The sequence below is a fragment of the Moschus berezovskii genome, chromosome 2, assembly GCF_049115385.1.
Source record: "Moschus berezovskii isolate FMDL1 chromosome 2, NW_MosBer_1.0, whole genome shotgun sequence".
NCBI lineage: Eukaryota > Metazoa > Chordata > Mammalia > Artiodactyla > Moschidae > Moschus > Moschus berezovskii.
The window spans coordinates 134,313,325-134,336,260 of record NC_142461.1 but is presented as its reverse complement, the minus strand read 5'-3'; the positions used below and the strand labels follow the sequence as shown (position 1 = coordinate 134,336,260).

At 38.2% G+C, this 22,936-nt stretch overlaps 1 protein-coding gene across 2 annotated transcripts in view; it reads right to left on the bottom strand.

The window, feature by feature from the left end:
• Positions 1-3,972: 3,972 nt before the first annotated feature.
• NAB1 (NGFI-A binding protein 1) overlaps positions 3,973-22,936 on the bottom strand; it is a 48,747-nt gene continuing 29,783 nt past the window's right edge. Inside the window, exons 5-8 of one of the 2 annotated variants that reach the window (XM_055397352.2) lie at positions 14,317-14,406; positions 12,515-12,677; positions 9,985-10,101; positions 3,973-8,434 (exon numbers count right to left, since the gene is read on the bottom strand). In XM_055397352.2, the coding sequence (XP_055253327.2) occupies positions 8,346-8,434; positions 9,985-10,101; positions 12,515-12,677; positions 14,317-14,406 (459 nt within the window). In that variant the 3' untranslated portion in view covers positions 3,973-8,345. The remainder of the gene's footprint in view (positions 8,435-9,984; positions 10,102-12,514; positions 12,678-14,316; positions 14,407-22,936) is intronic. The other variant, XM_055397353.2, reaches the window with a different exon arrangement.

The window sequence follows — 22,936 nt, the reverse complement described above, 5'->3', positions numbered from 1 at the left end:
GCTCGCCGGGTCAGGTGGCTCTGTCACCTGTCGCTTGTGAGTCCTTTGACAAGTCACCAACTGCTGGGCCCAGGTTTATCTGGGGAATAGAGCAGGTGATCTTAACATTCTACCCTTTTTCATCACAGGTCCAGTCATTAGTAGTTTACAGTTAAAAGCTTGCTTTACTGAGATGCACAGAAAAACAAACAAAAAACCTAAATGTTTTCTTTTACACCCAACTCTTCTGCTGTGAAGTTTGGTGTTCCTGACACCAAACACCAGGTGTTGTGGGATTCTACCTCTTTTCTCTTTTTAATTAAAAAAAAAAAAAAAAAGCATTTAGCTGCATCGGGTCTCAGTTGCAGCATGTGGGATCTTCGCTGAATCCGCACATGGTGCAGGGACTCTAGTTGAGGCGCAGAGCTCAGCTGCTCCACAGCACGTGGTATCATAGTTCCCAGACCAGAGGTCAGATCCACGCCCCCCGATGTGCAAGGCGGATGCTTAATCACTGAACCACCAGGGAAGTCCCTCTACTTCAACCTTTTGAGATGCAGGCTGTGACAGGGGTTGGGCTGAGCTTAAGTGATCTAGGTACACTGATTTCTGGCTTGCATAGTGAGCTGGGATTTCAAACAGCTCCAAGTAAAGCCGTCTAGCCTGTGATGAGGCAGGAAAGTGGTGTCTATTCAAACCTTATGTTTGAATAAAGATGCCATAAATCAAGGTCACTACCGATCTTTCTACTCATTAATCAGTATGTTGTTTTCCTTTGGTGAATCGCACCGAGCAGTTGCATCAGTTCTTTTCCCCCAGTTCCCCTGTGTGGCAGCACTCTCTCATACGGTTAACAAAGATCTATTCAACAATCAAGTCCAACAGCCTGTTCTCATCCTACTTGACTCTCACCTACTTTGACACGACTGATGACCTCCTCTGTAGCTTCCTGGATGTTAATTCTCTCTCCGCTCTTCCAACTGCCGTTTCTTTCATGTCTGGCAGCTCTTCTCACCCGCCCTGCTCCGCGTTGGTATTTCCCAGGACTCTAACTCTGATAGCCTCAACCACCATTTATGAGACACCAGTTTAATGCCCAGATCCATGAACCCTGTCTTGAGCAGAGCTCCAGACTTTCCTGATCCCCAGACTTTGTTTCCAAGTAAATCCTAAATAGATCCAGAGGGCCTGTCAAATTCAGTGTGTCCAGCAGAGCTCATTCTGCCTCCCCACCCCTGCCCCCGCAAGCAGCCTCCAAGATGGCTGGCAATGATACCCATTCCCGGTACACACGCCCTGGAGTGAAGGCAGAGTATGGGTCTGGATGGGAGCTGTTTCTAATTCTCTTATTCTTTGAGTTTGTTCTGAATAATGTCATCTGTTTAGTATTATAACTGTTTCAAGTTCAGGAGCTGTACTTTAATTTGTTCTTACAGTCACCTTGTTCTCAGACGCATGACTAAAAAATGTTCATGGTAATTTTTGCTGTATTTAGAAAACCCTGGAGTTTTAAGAAAATACTTAACAAAACAACACATGATTTCTCTGGAGACTGTCCATTTAAGAAACAAAGAAACAATCTTTATATTTGAGGTTGTCAGCTCCTACGCTGCTGCTTCCTCAGCCTTCTTTAACTGTCTCACTGGGGCCCTCACATTGGTCCACATAAGGGCGCTGGAGGCAACTGTGGGGTTTTAAAGGCACAGAGCGTTTCTTTCATTAAGGACAGAAACCAAAGCAGAAACAACTGTCCCCTGCAAATCAATTCCTTCTCAAGGTATCAGTGAGCTTCCAAACCTCTCAAAGCAGCTTTTCTTTCATAAAAAGAGGAAATCAGTGCAAATTTGCTGGTTTGTGGAAAGGGATTAATTAGATCACAACTGTAATGATAAAGACAGCCTGCAAGCTTTCGATAAAGGTGCTACTTCCAGAATTCTTCCACTCAGTCCAGGAAAGGAGAATAAACCAGGTTTCACAATTATATATATATATATATGCTGCTGCTAAGTCGCTTCAGTCGTGTGCAACTGTGCGACCCCACAGACGGCACCCCACCAGGCTCCCCCGTCCCTGGGATTCTCCAGGCAAGAACACTGGAGTGGGTTCAGTTCAGTTCAGTTGCTCAGTCGTGTCCGACTCTCCGCGACCCCATGAATCACAGCACGCCAGGCCTCCCTGTCCATCACCAACTCCCGGAGTTCACTCAAACTCATGTCCACAGAGTCGGTGATGCCATCCAGCCATCTCATTCTCGGTCGTCCCCTTCTCCTCCCGCCCCCAACCTTTCCCAGCATCAGAGTCTTTTCCAGTGAGTCAATTCGTCGCATGAGGTGGCCAAAGTATTGCAGCTTCAGCTTTAGCATCAGTCCCTCCAATGAACATCCAGGATTGATCTCCTCTAGAATGGACTGGTTGGATCTCCTTGCAGCAAGTGAATGGTTTAAAACTCTAAGAATTGGAATTAAGTATCTGGTTATATCTGTGATACGTCTATCTCATCGGTCAAGCTGTCTTCTCACTGATAACAATCAGAAACATACGCTCCAACTTGAGAATTAGCAGATGCATGCAGAAGTTCTGTCAATCAATGTACGAGCATGTTCTGATAGAATAACTGGCTGAATTCAGAAAGGAAAAAGATGACCTCGTCCATTTTAACTGCTGATGGAAAACATCCTCACAGTATGTTGTCAGAGACTTAAGGGTAGAAAGCATGTTGTACCTCTTCTTTAGAATTGTAACTAAAATGATGAGACTCTGGAGGGCTTACAGTACAAGAACATGCCACCAAAAAAAAAAAAAAAATCACTTTGTCTTCTGGGAAGGCTACTAAATAACAGAGTATGGGGCTAGACCACAGATGTCTGGTTTAACAGTTCACAGTTGAGGATGGTATGGAGCCTCAGAAAACTATAAAATCCTCAGCCGAGCCAGTTACTGGTAAGATTCCACCTACGTGTGCACTACTTAAATATCTTCCTACATACTTGAGCCTAAATGACCTGTCAGCAGAGGGTGTCTGTGACAGTTACAAGAGAATGGCCTTACTTGCTTAGCATTGTGTGTGGGTGTTGAACATGGCACTTTTAAGCATAAATTTATGAGGCGCAAACTTTTAATGCAAAGATGACTCATAAAGTTTCAGAATGTGTAAATATGAAGCACAATCTTAACTTATACCGTCACTGGGGCTCACCCACAGTAAAACTAGCCTTGGTAGATTACCAAATTGTGTGGACTACCAGGAAATTGACAAAAATCTGTCACTCTTAATAGGCTGAGAAAAATTCTTGGGTTGATTGTAACACTTGTGTGGTGGTATCATCTTAAACCAGTGTTACATGAACTTAATCTGCATTTTGCAATATTATGCTTGATGGCAGCATTCAATTAACTCTATTTCTGATACTGTGAAGAAATCAATTCTTTTGAGAAGCTACACTGGAAAACTTAAATAGACAGCAATTATATAACAGAGTAAAAAAATTCCAGGTAACTTCTCATTTAACTGTCTGGAATCAGGCAGTAAGAATAAAACGGAAAATGGATCATAACTAAACATTTGATCTGAATGTTGTGGTAAAACTAAGATCAGTATTTTTTGTAATTCATTTGTGATGTTCCTTGAGAGTTTTATGCAGTTGCTACAAAAATGTCATAAAAACTTCTACTAATTAAGATGAACTGGTAAAAATTAGACCTTTAACCTTATTGGGAGCAATACTTGGAAGCAGATTATTTAGCTGTCAGAAAAATAACCTTGGAAACTGTGATCAAACAGACACAACCAGGAGACCTAGAATTCAATAGGATACTGTTTTAATAATTCAAAATTGTGGCCCTTAGAAGACAGGAAGAGTATGAAAGAATAAAAATATAAGGGATTTTTAAACCAATTTTGTAAATGGAACCAACCGATTATTCATAGTTCCCTAAAAATTGCTAAACTTATAGACAGAAAAAAAGTTATAAACTTAAAAACTTAAAACACAGTAAGTTTTCAGATTCTAACTTTAATAAGTTGATAGTGAATTTACAAAATAAAATTTCTGATTAGCTTTTTCTGCACAAAAAATTTCAAACACCACAGAGGTGGTTTTTTCTTTTCAAAAAAATTTTTGTAGGTCAGTAGAAACAGAGGCCAGAGAAGAGATTTTAAAGCTATAACTGCTGCATATTCAAAGAAATACACTACATTTAGCTTTTGATCACTTCAATGTAAAATAAGAATCATCTTGTAGAGCCACTAAGGAAATAATCAACAGTAAGGTTTTCTGAAATTAAACATATTTACAATAAAAAACAAATTTCTTGACATTGAATCATTAAGTTTGGAGGCCCACTTAAGATTATCTCATTTATGAGAACACCCACAGAAAATAACAAATAAATAAGTCTGGATTCCCTGAAACACCACCCATGCACACAGCAGGACCATAAGGTGGTTTTTAGTTAAACAGCAGCTACCGTATTTGGTCTTATGCTTCAAGCTGTTACAAACACAAACATGTTTGCTCAACTCTAACTTTAGCTATTTACTGATGAATTCACTTCCTATAAGAGACAGACCTCCTAGTTTCACTAGGTTACTACCTCGGTTGATTTTCTTTTGAAGAGTCAGTGCAGTATTAGGTGAAGTCACAAGCACGATGGGTATTGTGTCTGTAATACTTAAACATTTGAGTAGCCAAGTGAGCAGACCACGTTAGGAAATTCCTTACATGCTTACTTAGGCTTCCTTCAGTTCTTAAACTGTAAAGGTTCATTAGGTGCTCATAATCACCAAATCCTATGGCTTTTCCCCAGGCGGTTTTCCTAATTAAGGACAGGAAAAAGCATAAGCCTTAATACTGAGGCCTAGTTACGTTAACACTTGGCAAATATTAGTAAGTTTGCAAAGTCTTAAATCCTGATATTCCCCCTTTTTATTTAGTCGGTTAGACACGGTGGGTAGTTTTCAAAATGTCTTTGTAACCTTCTCATTAAGTGAGAACAATATAAACCAGTCTCTTTCTGACAACAGGTCAACTGAGTGTCTGTCTGCCGATAACTTCATAGAAACGCAAGCGGCTGACAGTAACATTCAGTCTTAACACACGAAGCCTCTGCCTCTTTACAAGTTCAATGGGACTGTCAAAAGAATGATTACCCATGGCAAGCATTATTTTGAAGCATTCAGCTTTGTGACTTTTAAAGAAGTGACCTCCAAGTGAAATGCACGCCCACCGCAGCTTTACAGGCGCACCCCACATCTTTCCAGTCCTGGCATCGCCAGTCTCCCTCGCCAAATGCGCTTTCTTTCACCTGTAAAGCCTTCACTCCCATAATGCCCACTGAAGACAGAACTCACTTAAATGTCAGCTCCTTACTTACCCCTCTGTAACACAGTGGAATCCGGATTTTATCTGAGTGATAATATAATTCCCATTCAACTAGGTATTGGGTTCCCAAAGGGCTAAGTTCACGTCTTCTATTTTTTTTCTGTGGCATCCACCCTCACCCGAGCCACTGGCTCTGCGTTGAAACTATGAATCTACCAAATTCAGCCATTATAATTTCACAGCAAGGCTTTTGCTAATTCTCTACCACAGGTTAGTTCAATTTCACATATAGCCCTTAACTGAGGCCAAGTCACATTAACACTTTGCAAATATTAGTATGTTTGCAAAGTGTTAAATCCTAATGTTCCCCCTTCTATTTATTCAGTTGGTTAGATACAATAGGTGGTTTTCAAAATGTCTGTGTAACCTTCTTATAAGTGAGAAAGATATAAACCAAAGTCTCTGACAGCCAGAGTAAACTGAATACCTGCCTGCCGATAACCTTACAGAGATGAAGGTAGCCGACAACAAGTCTTAAGACAGAAGCCCCTGGCCCTGACACTCAAGCCCAGACCAAACAAGTGGGGAGACAGGGAGGCTAGTACTGCTGTGAGGGATGCTAAGCAGAAAGCTCTATAAACATAGATGTGTGAGGCACAGAAAGTCTTTATTGCCACAGGAAGCAAGTGCACTCATCCCACCTCACCAACAGCCTTTAGAGTCACAGAAACAAGGACTTCACATAATCAAATACAACACAAGACTTGGAGAGAAATGGTCCCTTGGACTATATTGGCTGTAATACTGAGGTAACCAATTGACCTTGTTCAGTGAAAATACCTCTAACACAATGAAAAAAATCGACTAGTTATAACATCTAATTCATATATACAATTCAAATAAAAATATATATTATTTGCTTCAATGTATAGCAAGTTTAATACATTAGTGTTTACAAAATAAAAACTGTATTCTACTGAAATTTTTCTTGTGCTTCCCCCTTATCACTAAGCACGAAAAAACCAGAAAAGTATGATACTTAAGGAAACTTATTCATGGATTTAAAGAAGCAGTTTGTGTGGTCATGAAAGACAGATAAATATTAGTTGGAAGATTACCACATCTTTAAAAATCGCTGCTTATTAAAATCTACAAACTTGAACTATAAGACACAATTTAAAAAAAACCCACAAAATTTCTCAAAATAGATTAGAATACAGGAAACGTTTCATGAAACTACTGAGATACTAACCAGTTCTATGGCTAATATTAAAAACTGAACAATCTATGTAAATCGTATTCATACTATTTCTACATACAGTGAACAATACAACCACAATTATCAACCTCAAGCTAGCAACAAAGTTGCAAGGTCCATAAAAAGCTTCTTCAGTGGCAAAACACTATGGTACAATTAAAACATTTAAGAAGGGAAAAAAGCCTTTTAATAGTATAAAAGTTGTTTACTGGTGTTTCTACTGTAAAGCTATTCTACAAATCAACGTGAAAAAGGAATTATATATGTGACAGTGATCAGAGACTACAGTGCAGACATTTCATCTAACAACTGGCTGATGAATTTTAATATAACAGACTATAACTTAATATTTTTATTCAGTTGTGACCTAGAGCAGAACTGAAAACAAAAAGCACATATCCCAAGTCAATACACTCTCCTGGGCAATATCTAGGTTTAAGTCTGGAGGAAGGAGGTAAAGCTGTCAAATATCTTCTCCTCTTAAACCAACAGAAAAAGTATACCTTGGTAGAAGTGGTATTTGTTTTTCACTGTGGATTCCAATGGGAAATTCTGCTAAGTATGCAAGCATGTTATTAACATTTAAGCACACTCTCATATATATGTATACAGCCCACTAACTAACTAGGGAGAATTAAAACAGATTTTCAAGTTAAAATGAGTTTTAAGAAAAACTGCATTCATAAATCCAAAAAGTATACAAAAATGAAATTGTAAAATAAATAATGAATATAGGTCAACTGTGAACAGTGTGGATGGGAAGATGTTCCCCAGGGAGAATCATCTAGCTTCTCTGACTCTGGTATGTAGAAAAGGATTTTCTACGCACAGGAATTTCTGGATATAAAACAGTGCTTACTCTACTATATAGATAGCCTTTGTTAAGTCATTATTCTTATCACATTTAGGGTTAACTTACTATGTCTTAATCTATATAACACATTCTGAAACAACAATGTTTAAGTCAAGGCTTTTATGCATCAGTCCATCTGTTTCAGGTTCTCTGTCCAAGGAGCAGCTTCCTATTTTTGTTATACTTTAAGTAGCTATCATAGAATGCAACCTGGATCAACCAGGGAGGAGAGAGTTTTCTACTCTATTGCTCATCTTTTTAACTCTACTCCAGTATTTATTAACTATTACCTAATTAAGCCAGTAAAAATGACATCTGACTGCTAAGAAATGAGACATTTCCTATTTAAACAAAGTCAATTTTATCAGATATTAAAACTAAAACTTTTTCCTTGGCTTAAATTGAGGATCTGCTTCCCATTTTTCCAAAGTCATTACAACCTTGCCAACAACTCCATCACTTAAACTTTCTTTTTCATGACTGCAAAGATTCTCAACTCTGACACACAATGATATTTACGTAAAACACTTAAAGCAGACAACAAAATTTCAAGTAAAATAAACTTTATCCTCATCTATTGGTCCAAACAGGTCTCCACATCTAGATTTCACTTCTATAAATTACACAAATGCATTGTACATTCTTAAATAATGAATGCTTACAGTATTCCTTTGTAAGTCTTTCCACACAAAATGACTTACACAGGAATGTGGATCAGTATTTGTTACAGATTGCAACATTCTCTCAGTTTACTCCTTGGTGGCTGCAGTTTCGTCTTCCTGGTTTCCACAGACTACTGTATCAGTCCTTATGCTTTGGCTATGAAATCTGTTTGTGCTGAATGAGGCAACATTGGTTATTAAGGCTTATTTCTATGATGGAGCATTATCCTTAACTCTGATGCCATTTCCAGAGAACAGTGGAAGAATCACAGCTATCTGGAATCTTCAGGCTCTGTTTTGATGACTTTCTTTTCCAAAGTAAAAGCTGAGTGAGGGTAGTCTTTTAAAATCCCAAGGCTCTCTGTATAAAAATGGAAACACAAAATATATTAATACTTTAAATCAAAGGTCACAAAAAAAGCAAAAAGAAACCCCCAAACTCAAACCCCAAAGCAAGCAGTATCAACTATTCGTAACTGCAATTCCGTATAAAATTCTTATGTTTATAAAATTGTGGCTAAGATTTTGGATTCTGGATTTATACTCCATTTCTACCAATTACTAGCTGTATACATCTCTAGGCAAGTCACACATCTCTCTAAGCCTTAGTGTCTTCATCTGTAACATGTGGACAGGATCTACACATGGTAGCATGAGACCTAAATTACAAAACTCATGTAAAGCACACAGCATATAGAACCTACTGATTTTATTTAATGCTTGGTCCAAAGTGATAAATAAAATATCTAAAGTAAAAGTGGTCACTCACATACAACAAAGTTCCTGGTCAAAATATTTGCTACCAATGAAGACATGAGGCAGAAAGACATTTTCCATGTTAAAACACAGGGACTACTTTTAAGTTTCTCTAGTCACAAAACCTTAATGTGGGAGAAACAGGGATAAAAGAATGAAGATTCTATTTTCCATAAGGACTCATTCCTTAAGAGTTACATGAATAATTATTTGAACCTAAAACATACACTACAGAATGACAATAAAATGCAGTATTTATTTATGTGAAGTATTAATACTGGGGGACACACACATACACATGTACACTTTAAAAAGGATTCTAGAAAGCTAACCAACATTAATAGCTTATCTGAGACTAGGAAGCTGACTTATGAATTCCCCCCTCTGTACAGAAATTCAGCATACAAACAGTAATAGTAGCTACCTTTTACTGAATTCCTATCAGCCAGGCAATTCATACAGGTTATCCTGTTTAATCCTAACTATTCAATGAGGCAGAAATTATGTTTTACAGATGAGACAACTGACTTCAAGTGACTCCTAAAGTTACTTTAACTCAAAGACTGAACAATACTGGATCCTTTCAAATGGTGTTGGTCTCTAATACCTTTAACTCTAACTTACTTTACTTGGATAAAAACATGAAACCATCAGACTATATGAGGAACAGCTTGCCCTTTTATGGAGTTCAGTTTACTTCTGAAATACAAATATCACCCCCCAAATGCAGCTGCATGAAAAGTTTAGATTTTAGAAAAACACAAGTGATTTTCTTAGCATAACAGCAAACGTATTTCAAACAAATCAATTTCATATTATGAAAGGCTGGAAAAGGGAATATAATATCTAAAGCCAGTCATTTATTACCTGGTTTACAATCTTGCATAAAGCCACCATTCATGTAATAGGTAATCAAAATAATCTCAACCTTCAAGAGCTTTTCCCTGTCTATTTTTTGGAATATCATGCTTTCAAAAAACAAAACAAAACTGGCTATTAATATGGCAATCTGTTATTTCCAAGGTGAGAAAACTGACTAGTAACAGTATTAGCAATGATCCCTTTTTAAGGAGGGATAAACAGAAGTTAGGAGATTAAAATCAAAATGCGTTTTATTCAAGTATTACTCCCTCTAATCACATCCAAAATTTTCACCTGATGAGTGGGACTTTGCCTCACTGGAGTAATGTCTACTCAGCTCCCCATCCACCACAAAATGATGGGGTTGTCTGTTCTGTAAATTAGGCATTCGGAGATTCAAAGGTCTTTCTCCTAATGAAAAGAAAAAAAGGAATATGAATAATTAAAAATGCATCACGGCGTTCTTAAAAATAAGCTTCCATGAATTGCCTGAACACTCCTTAAGAAATAAGTACGGAAAGTCAACAGGTACTGAAGAATTTAAATGCTAGCTAGAGAAATATTTAAGATAATAATTTAGGAAGAAAATGGCAACTCATGCTAGTCTCACAATTTATTGTTCTGTCAGGACATTTCGACAAGCTAATCACAAATGAAACAAAAGACTGAGATTTCCAGGCATTTTCTTATTAGTGCAACCATTTTACCAAGGTAGGTCATTAACCACATAGTAACAAATAACTACAGACACAGAAATCTCTTCTGTGGCTCAGATGGTAAAGAATCTGCCTTCAATGCAGGAGACCTGGGTTCAGTCTCTGGGTCGGGAAGATACCCTGGAGAAGGGAATAGCAACCCACTCCAGTATTCTTGCCTGGAAAATCCCATGGACAGAGGAGCCTGGTGGGCCACAGTCCATGGGATCACAAAGAGATGGACACGACTGAGCGACTGACACTTTTCGTACAGACACAGAGATGGCTTCAAGCCAATTGCCAATGACTAGAACAACAGCAAAACCTATGGCAAAGCCAGGAAAAAACGTAATTAGCACAGATATGGTAAAAAATGTCTTATACACCAAATGATACTCCCTATCATAAACCTAAATCCATCACACACAGCAAACTGCTGCCCTGCACTGGAATATCCTGGTGTCACAAATGAGAGTGATAAAATCTTTCACTAATGTCTTTGATTCTTAACTCTTGGGCTTCCCTGGCGGCTCAGATGGTAAAGAGTCAGCCTGCAGGGCAGAAGACCTGGGCTCGATCCTTGCGTCAGGAAGATCCCTCAAGGGAATGGCTACCCACTCCAGCATTCTTGCCTGGAGAATTCTACGGACAGAGGAGTCAGGTGGAGTACAGTCCACGGGGTTGCACCAAGTTGGACGCGTCTGAGCGACTAACATTTCTTAACTCTAATCTCAACTGTCAAGGATGACTGGAGAAGTTAAACAAGACCTCCACTAAAGTTTCTGTAATATTTTAAAGGAAGAATGTTCTTCGCTACTACTCTGATCTGCTGATGAGGAATGTTTTACTCTATAGTTGAAGAAGGCTGGTTACGATGGTATTCCTATTTAGAAATCTTATCTTTTTGACTGTAATAACCACTCTCTAAAAAAGTATAACAGTAATACATAAAAAAGAAGGTCCTACAAAGTTGCTTTTCTTCAAACATTATCACTATTTGAAACTGGAGGATCTATTCTGATACTTCAATGCTATCCATCTGTCTCCATTCAAGCATAAGCCCCAAGGGAGTAGGGTCTATCTGACTTACCGCTACATTTTCAGTATCTAGAAGTGTGGCACTCAAGAGATATAAAAAAATATTTGCTGAATGAGTAAAGACAGTCACTTGGAATTTTCTTCATGTGTGGATACAAATGAAGTAATTTTAAAAATGGAAATACTCATGAAGGAAAGCCTTTTACATCTAAAGAGTTTAAGAGAACAATTTCCAAAGTATAAGCCACACAAAATATCTTCACAGAGTCTACAGAACAAGGTGAAGCCTGAAAGAAGGTAACATGTCTACAAGTCTCTCCCTTCTCATACTCTCTTCAAATCTCTACTTTGTCACAGTATTTTAGACACAGTTACCACATTCTCTGAGGAACCAAATGTTATAAATTTCAGACAAATCTGCTTATGTAGTCTTAAAAAAAATACAGTTTCAGTCTTTTAAAAAACGATCAACATCTCCCATGGAATTAATTTCATGAGGAAAAATGATCTATACTGTTTACATCTCCCATTCCCATCCACCCTCTACGAACTAGAGGGCTTGTTTAGGGCTGTGGTGCTAGGGAAGCCTACTGGGAGTCCCTCGGACTGCAAGCAGATCAAAACAGTCAATCCTAAAGGAAATCAACCCTGAATATTCACTGGAAGGACGAATGCTGAAGCTGATGCCCCAACACTATGGCCACCTGATGCAAAGAGCTGACTCATTAGAAAAGACCCTGATGTTGGGAAAGACTGAAGGCAGGAGGAGAAGGGGATGACAGAGGATGAGATGGTTGGACGGCATCACCAACTCAAAGGACATGAGTTTGAGCAAACTCGGGGAGATAGTGAAGGACAGGGAAGTCTGGCATGCTGCAGTCCACGTGGGTCTCAAAGAGTCAGACACAACTTAGCAATTAAACAACAAGGTTAAAAAAAACTACAAATTAAATTTGCCAGAAGAATTCTTTCCTCTTCAGAAAAAGGGACAATTTAAAAATTTTGATAGAGAACTATAATAGCATTTTTGTTTCTCTTTAAAGTGCACAGAGCAGCCGGCACTAAAGGTGTGGGTCCCTCTAAGGATGTACCTTGTCCCTCGGCACTGTCTGACGTCAAGCCGTTAGGGCTGTGCTCGTCTGAGCTCTGCCTGTACAGTCCTGCAGACAGTCTTCTTTCAGCGTGCTGCAGTCTGTCATAGCCAGCTTGGGTGCAAAGGAACTCCATCTGCTTTGCCATCACCTTTTCAGGCTGCTAGTAAGTAAAGCGAAAATAAAATAACTAAAACATCCGAGATTTTTTAATGGTTTAAAGATGCCAATTTCAGACTCTAGCAAATATATTTAGTATTCATTAAAATTAGTTCACACTTCATGTGGTATACACGTTCCATAAATATGCACTGATGTCTATATCATCATGTTAAAACACAGAATGTTGGATTTTGTACAAAAGAAAAAAAAGCTTTCTGCTCAATCCTATAAAGAGAATTCCATTCTAGCTCAAAAGCAGAATAACCTTAGCTTTGTTTTCCAAGGTACCAAGTCCTTTTAAAGATTTAAAAAAAAAAAAAAAGAACCTCAGAGCAACAGCACCATCTGCTATAAACCGCTTCTAACACAGGGTGAAATCTTGGCATTTTTATTTTAGGATTTGGCACTACATAAACTCCGATATGATGACAGTATGTTTGGGGGAGAAAAGGTGTAAAACGGCTGTCTAGAAGAACAAGACAAACACACCTCCCACTAAAATTAAACAATGCAAATTATGCAGAAAAAACTCAGTGCCAACGAGGATCTTCACCTTCATCATGGAATGAAACTGCAGTCTTTTCCAACCACTCATCAAATGACATGTTTTAAAATACACAATTAGTTGGCTGACATATGAATTTATCTCTGCATGTGTTTTCTAAGTCCCTTCTCTATGCACTGTTCTAAATTACCTGTGTGTGATATTCAGAGCACTGTATTTGTGATATTTTGCAAGGAGGTAATAGTCCAAAGGCGCAGATGTGAATCGCTGCCACGCTACACAGGAGACTCATACAAGGAATATGCTATATAAAATTGATTACAATAATCCTGATTCACAATAGTAAAAATCAATGAGTGAAATATGCTAACACATAAAATTACTCATAAAATAGAACAAAAGCTTAGACTATTTTTCTGAATCAAATAAACCAGATTAAAAGGAATCATAACTTCTAATTCATTTATTACTAATTAATAAAATTTCAGTAAGATTTCTGGAGGAAGAAAATTTATTTTTCATCCTTTTCACATGAAAACACAAAACTTGGCACCACTAAATCTGACCAAAAGCAGATTGGTCATTAGAAGCGAGAAGATCATTAAGAATAAAACTTACAGTACCTACCAAAAGGCAAAAATGACTTTTAAAAATGTTAATTTCTGTGTACACAATAAAATTAGTAGTGAAAGCTCCTGAAAGTACGTATTAGTTTTTCATTATACATGAATTGAAATGATTCAACAGTAGCTACAATGCTGATCACTACTGTTTCATTGAGAACTAGGATTGCTGCATCTCATAGCTGTAACACACAGAGTCAACATGGCTGTTATCCTGGTATCAAGTTGCTTCCTCTGAGTTTTCTTAAGCAGAGAATCTGTCTTACTTCCTACAAAACCTCAAAGAAAAGACAAGGAGCAAATACTGGTTCTGCTCACCAAGCAGACCAAACCTAGCTGGAACTGCTGTCTTGTTGACGCAACTGTGGATCAGATGACACTGTAAAAACAACCGGGAATGAATTTAGTCTTCGGACGAAACTGAATTTAGAACTGAAGCTAGCTGAAGGGGCCACTGAGTTTTTCACCCACCGAAGCTGTTTTATGAAGTATTAACTAGTGGCTGATATTACCTGTGAGCTGAGAGCAGTGAGCTCCTCACTCTTAGCTTTAGCCTGCTGGAAGAGCGTCTGCACAGAGTCCTGGAAATCTGGAAACCCGTCCTGTGGGTCAGAGAATATGTACTTTTTACTTTAACATAACCATATTATCAAAAACTCAGAAGATGAAGCAAAGAAATCCACCTTAATCCTGATACCTGAATAATCAAGATTAAGATTTTAACATACAATACTCCATTTCAATCTTTCATGGTACAATTAACTACCTTATTTCCACAGCTGCAACCTCAATAAAACAGATGAAAAAGATAAAAAAGTTTATACATTCAGTGTTTTACAATGAAACACAGATTTTTATGATCACTGATAATAATGATTATATAACATCTCATATGGTGGTTTGACTGTACTCATCATCTTCATATCAGACATTTAGATTATTTGCCTTATTTTTGGTTTTATGAAAAATACTGCAAAAATACCTTCATGGAAATAGCATTTTCTATAGTTTAGATTATCTAATACAATAGATTACCAGAAGTAGAATTGGTACAAAAGGATGAACACTCTTATGTCCATCACATATCTTCCTCAAGGGCCTTTACTGCTTTATTGTATCAAAAGCAAAGTATGACAGTTTTTCTCGCCAGTACTGGGTGTTGTTTTCTTAATTTTTGCCAATTTATATTTTTGTTTTGATAGTCAAAAAAATTTAACTTTACATATTGTAGCTATACTGAATATGCACTTAGATTTCAGTTTGTGATTTCTTCTATTACTATACAATTCAAAAGACACTCTATTTGGAGATTTGAGAGGTACTCAAATTGACCCCCTAGTTTTCTAAAGCTTTATTCTATTGCTTCTTTCGTTTTTTAAATGTTAACTCTCTAACCTATCTGGAATTTATTCTGTTATACGTAATGTGGTAAAGATCCAAAGTAGTCTACAGCCATACCACCCTGAACGTGCCCGATCTTATCTGATCTCGGAAGCTAAGCAGGGTCGGACCTGGTTAGTACTTGGATGGGAAAGATCCAAAGTAAACTTCCAACTCAGATTTCTGCAGAATTCTTCCAAGCTGACTTAACATTTGTCCTTTACCATTTCACGTGACAGACGATGAGGCGAGGAATGAGAAAGACCTGTGCCTGTGTTCTGACTCCACCACCACTTACTAGCTACATGACCCTTCTGAACTTCAGTTTCTTCATATGCAGAATCAGGATAAGAGAACCTATCTACCAGGGCTGTTGTGAGATAAAGCAAATGAGATATTGCCTTTAGCATACAATAACTACTGAGTAAATATATCAGTTGGTATTCTTATACTTATTTATAACTATTCTTAATATTAAGTAGAGTGTACTTGGGGCACTCTACTCTTGGATAACATTTCAACTTATTTTCATTTTATACCATACATATATACATATTATATATATGCAAATCCATTTACTAATTTTATCAAATTTCTTTGCCTGTTTAGTGCTCCATATAAAATTTATAACTACAAACATCATGATAACATGGTTTTACTAACTCTACTAAAAATTACTCAAGAGATCCTCACAGATATTGTCATTAACACCCAAAACATTTTTCTCCTTGTTTGATAAAGCTTTATGTTTGTAGCAAAGGGTGAATAATGAAAAACTAAAGTTGTTATATAATAACAGAGCAGAAAAAGATGTAATAATAACAAATTATTTATACTACTTAAAGTATGAAACACTGATTCAGATTTTCCCCATCAGGGTCTTTTCAAAAAATGATTTCTCCACTGCAAATCTCATGTTTTCAAATAGTGCATCTACTAAAATTCATTTCCTAATAATTATTAATAATTGTCCATTTTTTAAAAATTCAGAGACATGAAATAAAGTAATTTAGAGTCAAGAGAAAATAAACTTAACATCCTGAAATAGTCTTATGTAACTCCATGGTGGGCTAATATACAATCAGCCTTTTAAAATTAAGAATAGCCACTTTTCTAGGCCTGTACAAGACCAAGGACTCCGGGCTTAAAGGAATGCATAGAATACAATCACTAACTGAACCACTATGAATTTTATACAAGTGTATATAATTTAAATGAAAAGTACACTTTTCTTAGTCATTCCACTTTTCACCTGAGAATTTATTTAGACCTAAAACCCAGTTTTATCTTTAACAAATCCTCCTTTAAGTTCGAAAGTTCAATGAGGTAAACCAGCAGAAAATAACATCCATAAGAGAAGCTATCATTTTTCAGGTGCCTACAATCAACCAGTTTCCTAACTATGTTCTGTGTTTTACTTGTATTGTCTCATTTAATCCCACAAACAACCCTAGAGTTCCCTCACTTTATAGCTACAGACATTGGTTTCAAAGCCTATGTCAGAACCATAAAATCCTTGAGTTGCCACCTTTGTGAAACTAACAACAGTTACTAGAGGCATTTACTTCATTTTAGAAGACAGACACACAAAAATAATATATTACTATGATTCATGTCAAAGAATGTCCTGTCTACGTTTTCCTCTTGGAGCTTTATAGCATCTGGTCTTACATTGACATCTTTAATCCATTTTGAGCTTCCTGTTGTACATAATGTTAGAGAATATTCTAGTTTCATTCTTTTACATGCAGGTATCCAGTTTCCCAGCATGACTTATTAAAAAGACTGTCTTTTCTCCACTCCACTGTCTTGCCTCATTGCAGAACTAGCCGTAGGTGTGTGGGTTTATCTCTGGGCTCCCTATCCTATTCCATTAATCGATGTGGCTGTTTTTGTGTGCTAATACCATACTGTTTCGATTACTGTAGCTTTGTAGTATAGAACTACCACGTGACCCAGCAATTCCAGTCCTGTGTATATATCCAAAAGAAACAACAACACTAATTTGAAAAGATACACACATCCCAATGTTCATAGCAACATTATTTACAATTGCCAAGACACAAGCAGCAGCCTAAATGTCCATCAACAGATGAATGCAAAGTTAACCTCATTGCTTCCAGCTTTCCCAGCTTTGAAATGGAGATTAAAAAATAGCTTAACTGCTCAACAGAAATTTGTGGGGATTAAACAAAATAACGCAAATGGTAAAGGTTTGGAAAATGCACATTGCTATAGATATATGGCTGCACCACTGTCAGGATTATTAACCCCGAGGATTCTGAAAAGCTGGGAGAACCTCAAACTCGACATGGGAAAAGTTTTTACAAAATGGACACTGCTCCATCATTAATAAAGAGAAAGAAAAGCATGCAACAAGCAGTAAGTAACACAGGTCAGTGGTCTCTCTCAGCTGGGCTCATTACTCATTCCAATTTTGTCCCAGTCTTTTGACAGTCCATCATGGATGAGAAAACTACTGGACTGGGTAGCTTTCACCTCATGACATATCAAGTAAGTTTAAGGAAAAACATACAACTAAGAAATAACAGTGAGAACATTCCCAAGAAAATGGTCTCTTTTCAAATCATGTTTGGTACAGGCCTCTTCTTAGTATGTTTCTGAAGCCTTTTCCCCAGGAACCAGCTGTACCATGCTATGAGCAATTTGTCTTCCTGCCATTTTTGGCTGCTGTCATTAATCACCGTGTTCCCGTACTGGAGAGACTGTGAGTCTGAGCACTGAGAAAATAAAAGATACAGGGTGGGATGCTGCTCCTGACCTAACTACTCTCCTCTCACTGGTCTCCACCCCCATTCCTCCTCATCCTTTCCCACCAAATACCAGCAGCTCACTTTAAAACCACTGCCTAGCTATCTTTAAAAAGGCTTGTTGCAACAGATGCTCTTAGTCTCACACGCGCATTTTCCCTTGTCCACTCACACTTTCTGCATGAATAGCGGATTGCAAAGCTTCTCTTCTTCTGATCCAGAGGGGAAGAGTCGACATCAAATTAGACCAGCTTTCCTTTCAACAGCTTAGTAACTGCGTAGGTGGATACTGACCCCCTGCCCCTCCTTCCTCACTCCCCCACCCCCACCCCACTGGGACTGCAAGCAGATGTTTCCTCCAAATGCTTCTTTTTCAAGCCCCAATTCTCCGACTTTCTGGTCTCTATTAACCAGCTCCATTTCTCTCATCCAGTTATCTCTGATTGCTCTGCACTCCCAGCCCACACAGGATCAAGGATGCTGTCACCCCTCATCTCTGTGCCTAGTCTCCAGCAATTTCAGGGCGCGAAGAAAGCTGACAGACGAGATGGAACAGTAGCAGTCCATTCAGTCAGCTGCCATCACCGGGCTAAGGCTGGTGGTTTCACTCATCCTCTCTCTTTTACAATAATACTTGTTACACTGGAAGAAATGACAGGGTTTGTTCACAGGATATGCTCTTGATAAAAAAGAAAAGATATCAACTGAATCCACTCATAACTGATGCTATAACTGAGAGGAAGACAAGAGAGTCATGGACTTTGGCTCTTGATTTTTCATCTCCTTTAACTGGCAATCAAGCCCTCTGAAATACGTTCTGTCAGAGTATAAAGAACTCAAACTAATTTTTCTTGATTTATTCTGCTAATCCCAATACACTGTTTTTTCTTCATTCTAAAAAATGAGTTTGTCAAATGGTGTTACCTTATATTTAAAAATATTTTGTAACTTACATTGTTCAATTTTCTACTCAAAATGTATAACTTCCTTGAATTAGACAATAGCTGTCACTCTTTCCGCCCTCTGCTAAGACCACCAGTCTTGTGCACATGTTGCCCTTCTTGCCACACTGGCAGGAGGAAAGCATTTTCACACCTTAGGTGCTTTGTGAATCATCATTAGCACCCACGAGAGCGGTGCTGCCTTGAAGTTTACAAGTCAGACCTAGATTTGAAGGCCAGGCTCTGGCTACTAGACAGCAATGTTAACAGGCAGGTAAGTTTCTGAGCCTTTCTGGGTTTCTCCTTGGCTGTAAGTGGAACTCATAAAGCCTTCATACAGAGTAGATGAGGTTTGTGATGATGATTTCAAATGCCTAGCAGGGACAGGCATATAACAGATTCAATAAAATCAGTTATTTCTACAAATGACCCAGAGTTAGCTTTGAGGTCTCTGATGAAAAAGAATAAATGTAATAATCCATTAGCATTTTAGCTGAAAGTGGATTCACAGAGGATGGTGATCTAGCCTCAACAGGAGAAATATTCCCAAACCCCACTAACTAACATATAGGGCCAAAGAGGTTTTTCCCAGAGGCTGTGTAATAAGTGACAGGCTCCTAACAAAGCTTCTGGAAGTCAGCAGGCTTTTTTCTCCGTGACTATCCCATATACTCTAGGAAATTATAAAGTTCCAAACTTCTACGTTTTTTAATGTCTTATCAATAAGAGATTATCCTGAGTACTTCGCAACATGTATACTGACACACAACACTGACAATCAAATAGCTAACCATTAGGGGGAACAACCATATATATAAAACATATTCTCTATATAATGAGAGAAAAATCAGACAAGGATTTTAACATTTTGTTCCATTCAACCCTTCACCAACAGATCAGGAAAATACGGCAACAACTACTGAGCCTGAATAAAGCACTAATCTTTTTAGTGTATTCTCACGTACTAAAAATGGCGCAAAAGAAAATGTTTCTCTTTCCTTTACATGTCTATTTTGAGTTATTTCTATTTCATCTATCAGATATTACATTTCTTTTTGTTCTTGGATGTTACAGATCTTAAAAACGATCTTTTTAAGACTGAAAAATCTTAGCAACTTGGCATGTACACTCATTGGTTGCTGACAAAAATTTTAGAAAAATAAAGATAAGAAAAAAAGGACTCATTAATTTGAGCCTAGTAATTAGGAATCTTACACTACAATAAGTTAAGGTTATTTTTATATAACTTTTTCTTAATAGAGAATTAATGAGCTAAGAATCACAAAACAATATTCAAATGAAATAAGACAGAATACTCAAAGAATTCTAAAATCTTTCTCATTTACTCGTGACATCCTTTGTGTCACATGTTCCGGAAAAACTGGTCTTACTGTTCCCTAAACACACGGGGTATCCTCTTACCTCTGAGCCTTTGCCCACGCTGGTCTTTCTCTGCAACGTCCCTCCAACCTCCACCCCATGTCCCTGTCTTCTGAAATCCTGCCCTTCTTTTAAAATCCAGCTCCTGATGGTATCTCCTCAGTAGGCCTCCCCTCATCTCTTCTCACACCAGAAATCCTCCCCCTGCCCAGCAGCCACAGAGAAGGTAGACATACACAGAGCACTAATGCTTGGTGAAGCCTTCTTAGGGGAGCAGTAACCCTATACTGTCAACACTAACTACCTCAGTATCAGCTTCCAAAACCAAATGGACAGCTCCAGGACCTCAAATCCGACTAAGAGTATACGAGAGAATTTCAAATGCCTAGCAGGGACAGGCATATATAACACCATTTATGCCAGTACTGTATATTTTACAAAGCATTACACATTACACTATATACATGTGTAGGTATACACACAGGCATAACACATATTTTGCATAAATCAATGCTCTGCAACACACAAGTTAAAAAAAAAAAACTAAGCAAAAACAAGACAAAAAAATAAACCAACAAAAGGAGACAGCTGTCCTAAATTCAAAGCCAAAGTCCCTATTCATTTCTAAAATCAAGAGTTTATTGTCTATAAGAACACTTGGGGTTTATTAGTCACTTTTCTGTTTAGGAAGGGTTAGAACTGTTATTCACAGAAAAAGGAAACAATGGATTATCTTAATTCTAAATCCACAACTGTGCAAATGGCTTTGGGAAGTCTAGTAAAGTAATAAACTAATCATATAGAACTATAATTCAATTGGGGCTTCCCAGACGGCGCTAGTGGTAAAGAACCTGCCTGACAGTGCAGGAAACCTAAACGATGCATGTTCAATCCCTGGGTCGGGGAGATCCCCTGGAGGAGGGCACAGCAACCCATTCCAGTATTTCTGCCTGGAAAATCCATAGACAGAGGAGCCTGCTGGGCTACAGTCCACAGGGCTGCAGAGAGTCAGACACGACTGAAGCGACTTAAAACGCACGCGTAACTCAAATATCTCTAGTGAATATAAAAGACTGGAAGGGTCGCATCTAACTTCAACCTAACACTGTGAGCTCCTAAAAAGAAATCCAAAACGCTGTAACTGGATATAGAAATAATAAGCTTACATTTCAGATCAGGGCTTTTAAAAGGGTCAGAAAGACTTATCAATACAGTCTAACAAGAAAACACTATAGCTCCAACAGTCCATGAAATTCATGATCTCAGACTTCAATGTTCACCAGCGACCTCTGAAGCTAGACAAAAGGAAACCATGGCTTGAAAACGTGAGAACGGCCTGAGTCACAATGTCGTGGAGGGTCAATGGTGAGAAAGAGAGGCAGACATTCTCTAATAACCCAGGAGCCGATGGATTACCTTTCCCGGCCACAGGGTAGGTTTTGCACCTTCCTGCCTCTAAATCCTCCAATGGCACGTGCCCTTTAGTAGTCTGTTTATCCAGTTTTCCTTCTAGAGGCAGAGTCACTAACAGATACACCCACAGGGATCCTCTCTTACTCATTATTTTGAGGTGCAACAGGAGAAAATATTTCACTAGTTAGCTCTTTCAATGGCCACAGGTCATTTCAGTAAGTTTTTTGAGTACTATATGTGAGGTTAACCCATCTTAAACGTTACTCCAGAGTTAACACTGAAGTAGATTACAAACAAAAGCATAATTTTTAAAAAGGTGCTCATTTTGGACAATATTTTTTCTTCTGTGAGAACCACTGTGTATGGCTAAAGCTTTTAGAATGCAAAGATATTTACTCATGGCCATTCATGATTTCATCGAGCAAATTTTAAGTCCTACTAAGTACAAGGCACTATTATAAACTAAGTAGAAGTAGTGGACAGACAGATAAGAGCTCTATTTTCACCTAATGGGGCAGACCAGTAACGAATTAAAACATATACATAATAGTTTCAGAAATGGTAAGTGCTATGAAAACAAACAAGCCGCCAGGACAAAGAGCCTAGATGTGATGAGGGGTAACAGTGCCTCTGCAGAGGGAAGCAGGGAACTCCGAGGAAACTCTCGGCTACAAGCTGAAGCCATGTGAAGATCTAGAGAGAGATCCAGGGAGAGGCAACAACCAGTCAGCACTGAGGCATAAATGAGTTTGATGTATTCCAGGAACAGAAGGTCGGTCAGTGAAGCTGGGACACAGTAAGAATGGGGAAGTGTGGAAGCAGATGGGTTAGAGAGTCGAGTCAGAGCCAGCTCGCGCAGGGTCTTCGGTGCCTCAGGAAAAAGTGCAGATTTTATTCTAGGCACAGTAGAAAGATGTAAGCAAGAAAAAGGATGTATGTTTTAAAAAGATTAACTCTGGCTTTGGTATAAATGAAAGATTACTGCAGGCAATCAGATGCTCAGAAGAATAATGTGATTATGCAAATTTAGGGTAGTTAAACACAGCTTGTTTGCCTTAACAAGAAATTAAATAATGAATGACCAAGAGTAATGACCTCTCTCTCCTGTCCAAGAAAAAAAGGAGCTTCCTGCTCTGCTTCAGACTGGCCTTTAGAAAAGTATCAATCCACATTGAGGAGCAGCCATTCTGAAACTAGTTCTGAAAGCCCTAAGAAAAACACATTTTTCTTGCTCAACTCACGTTACT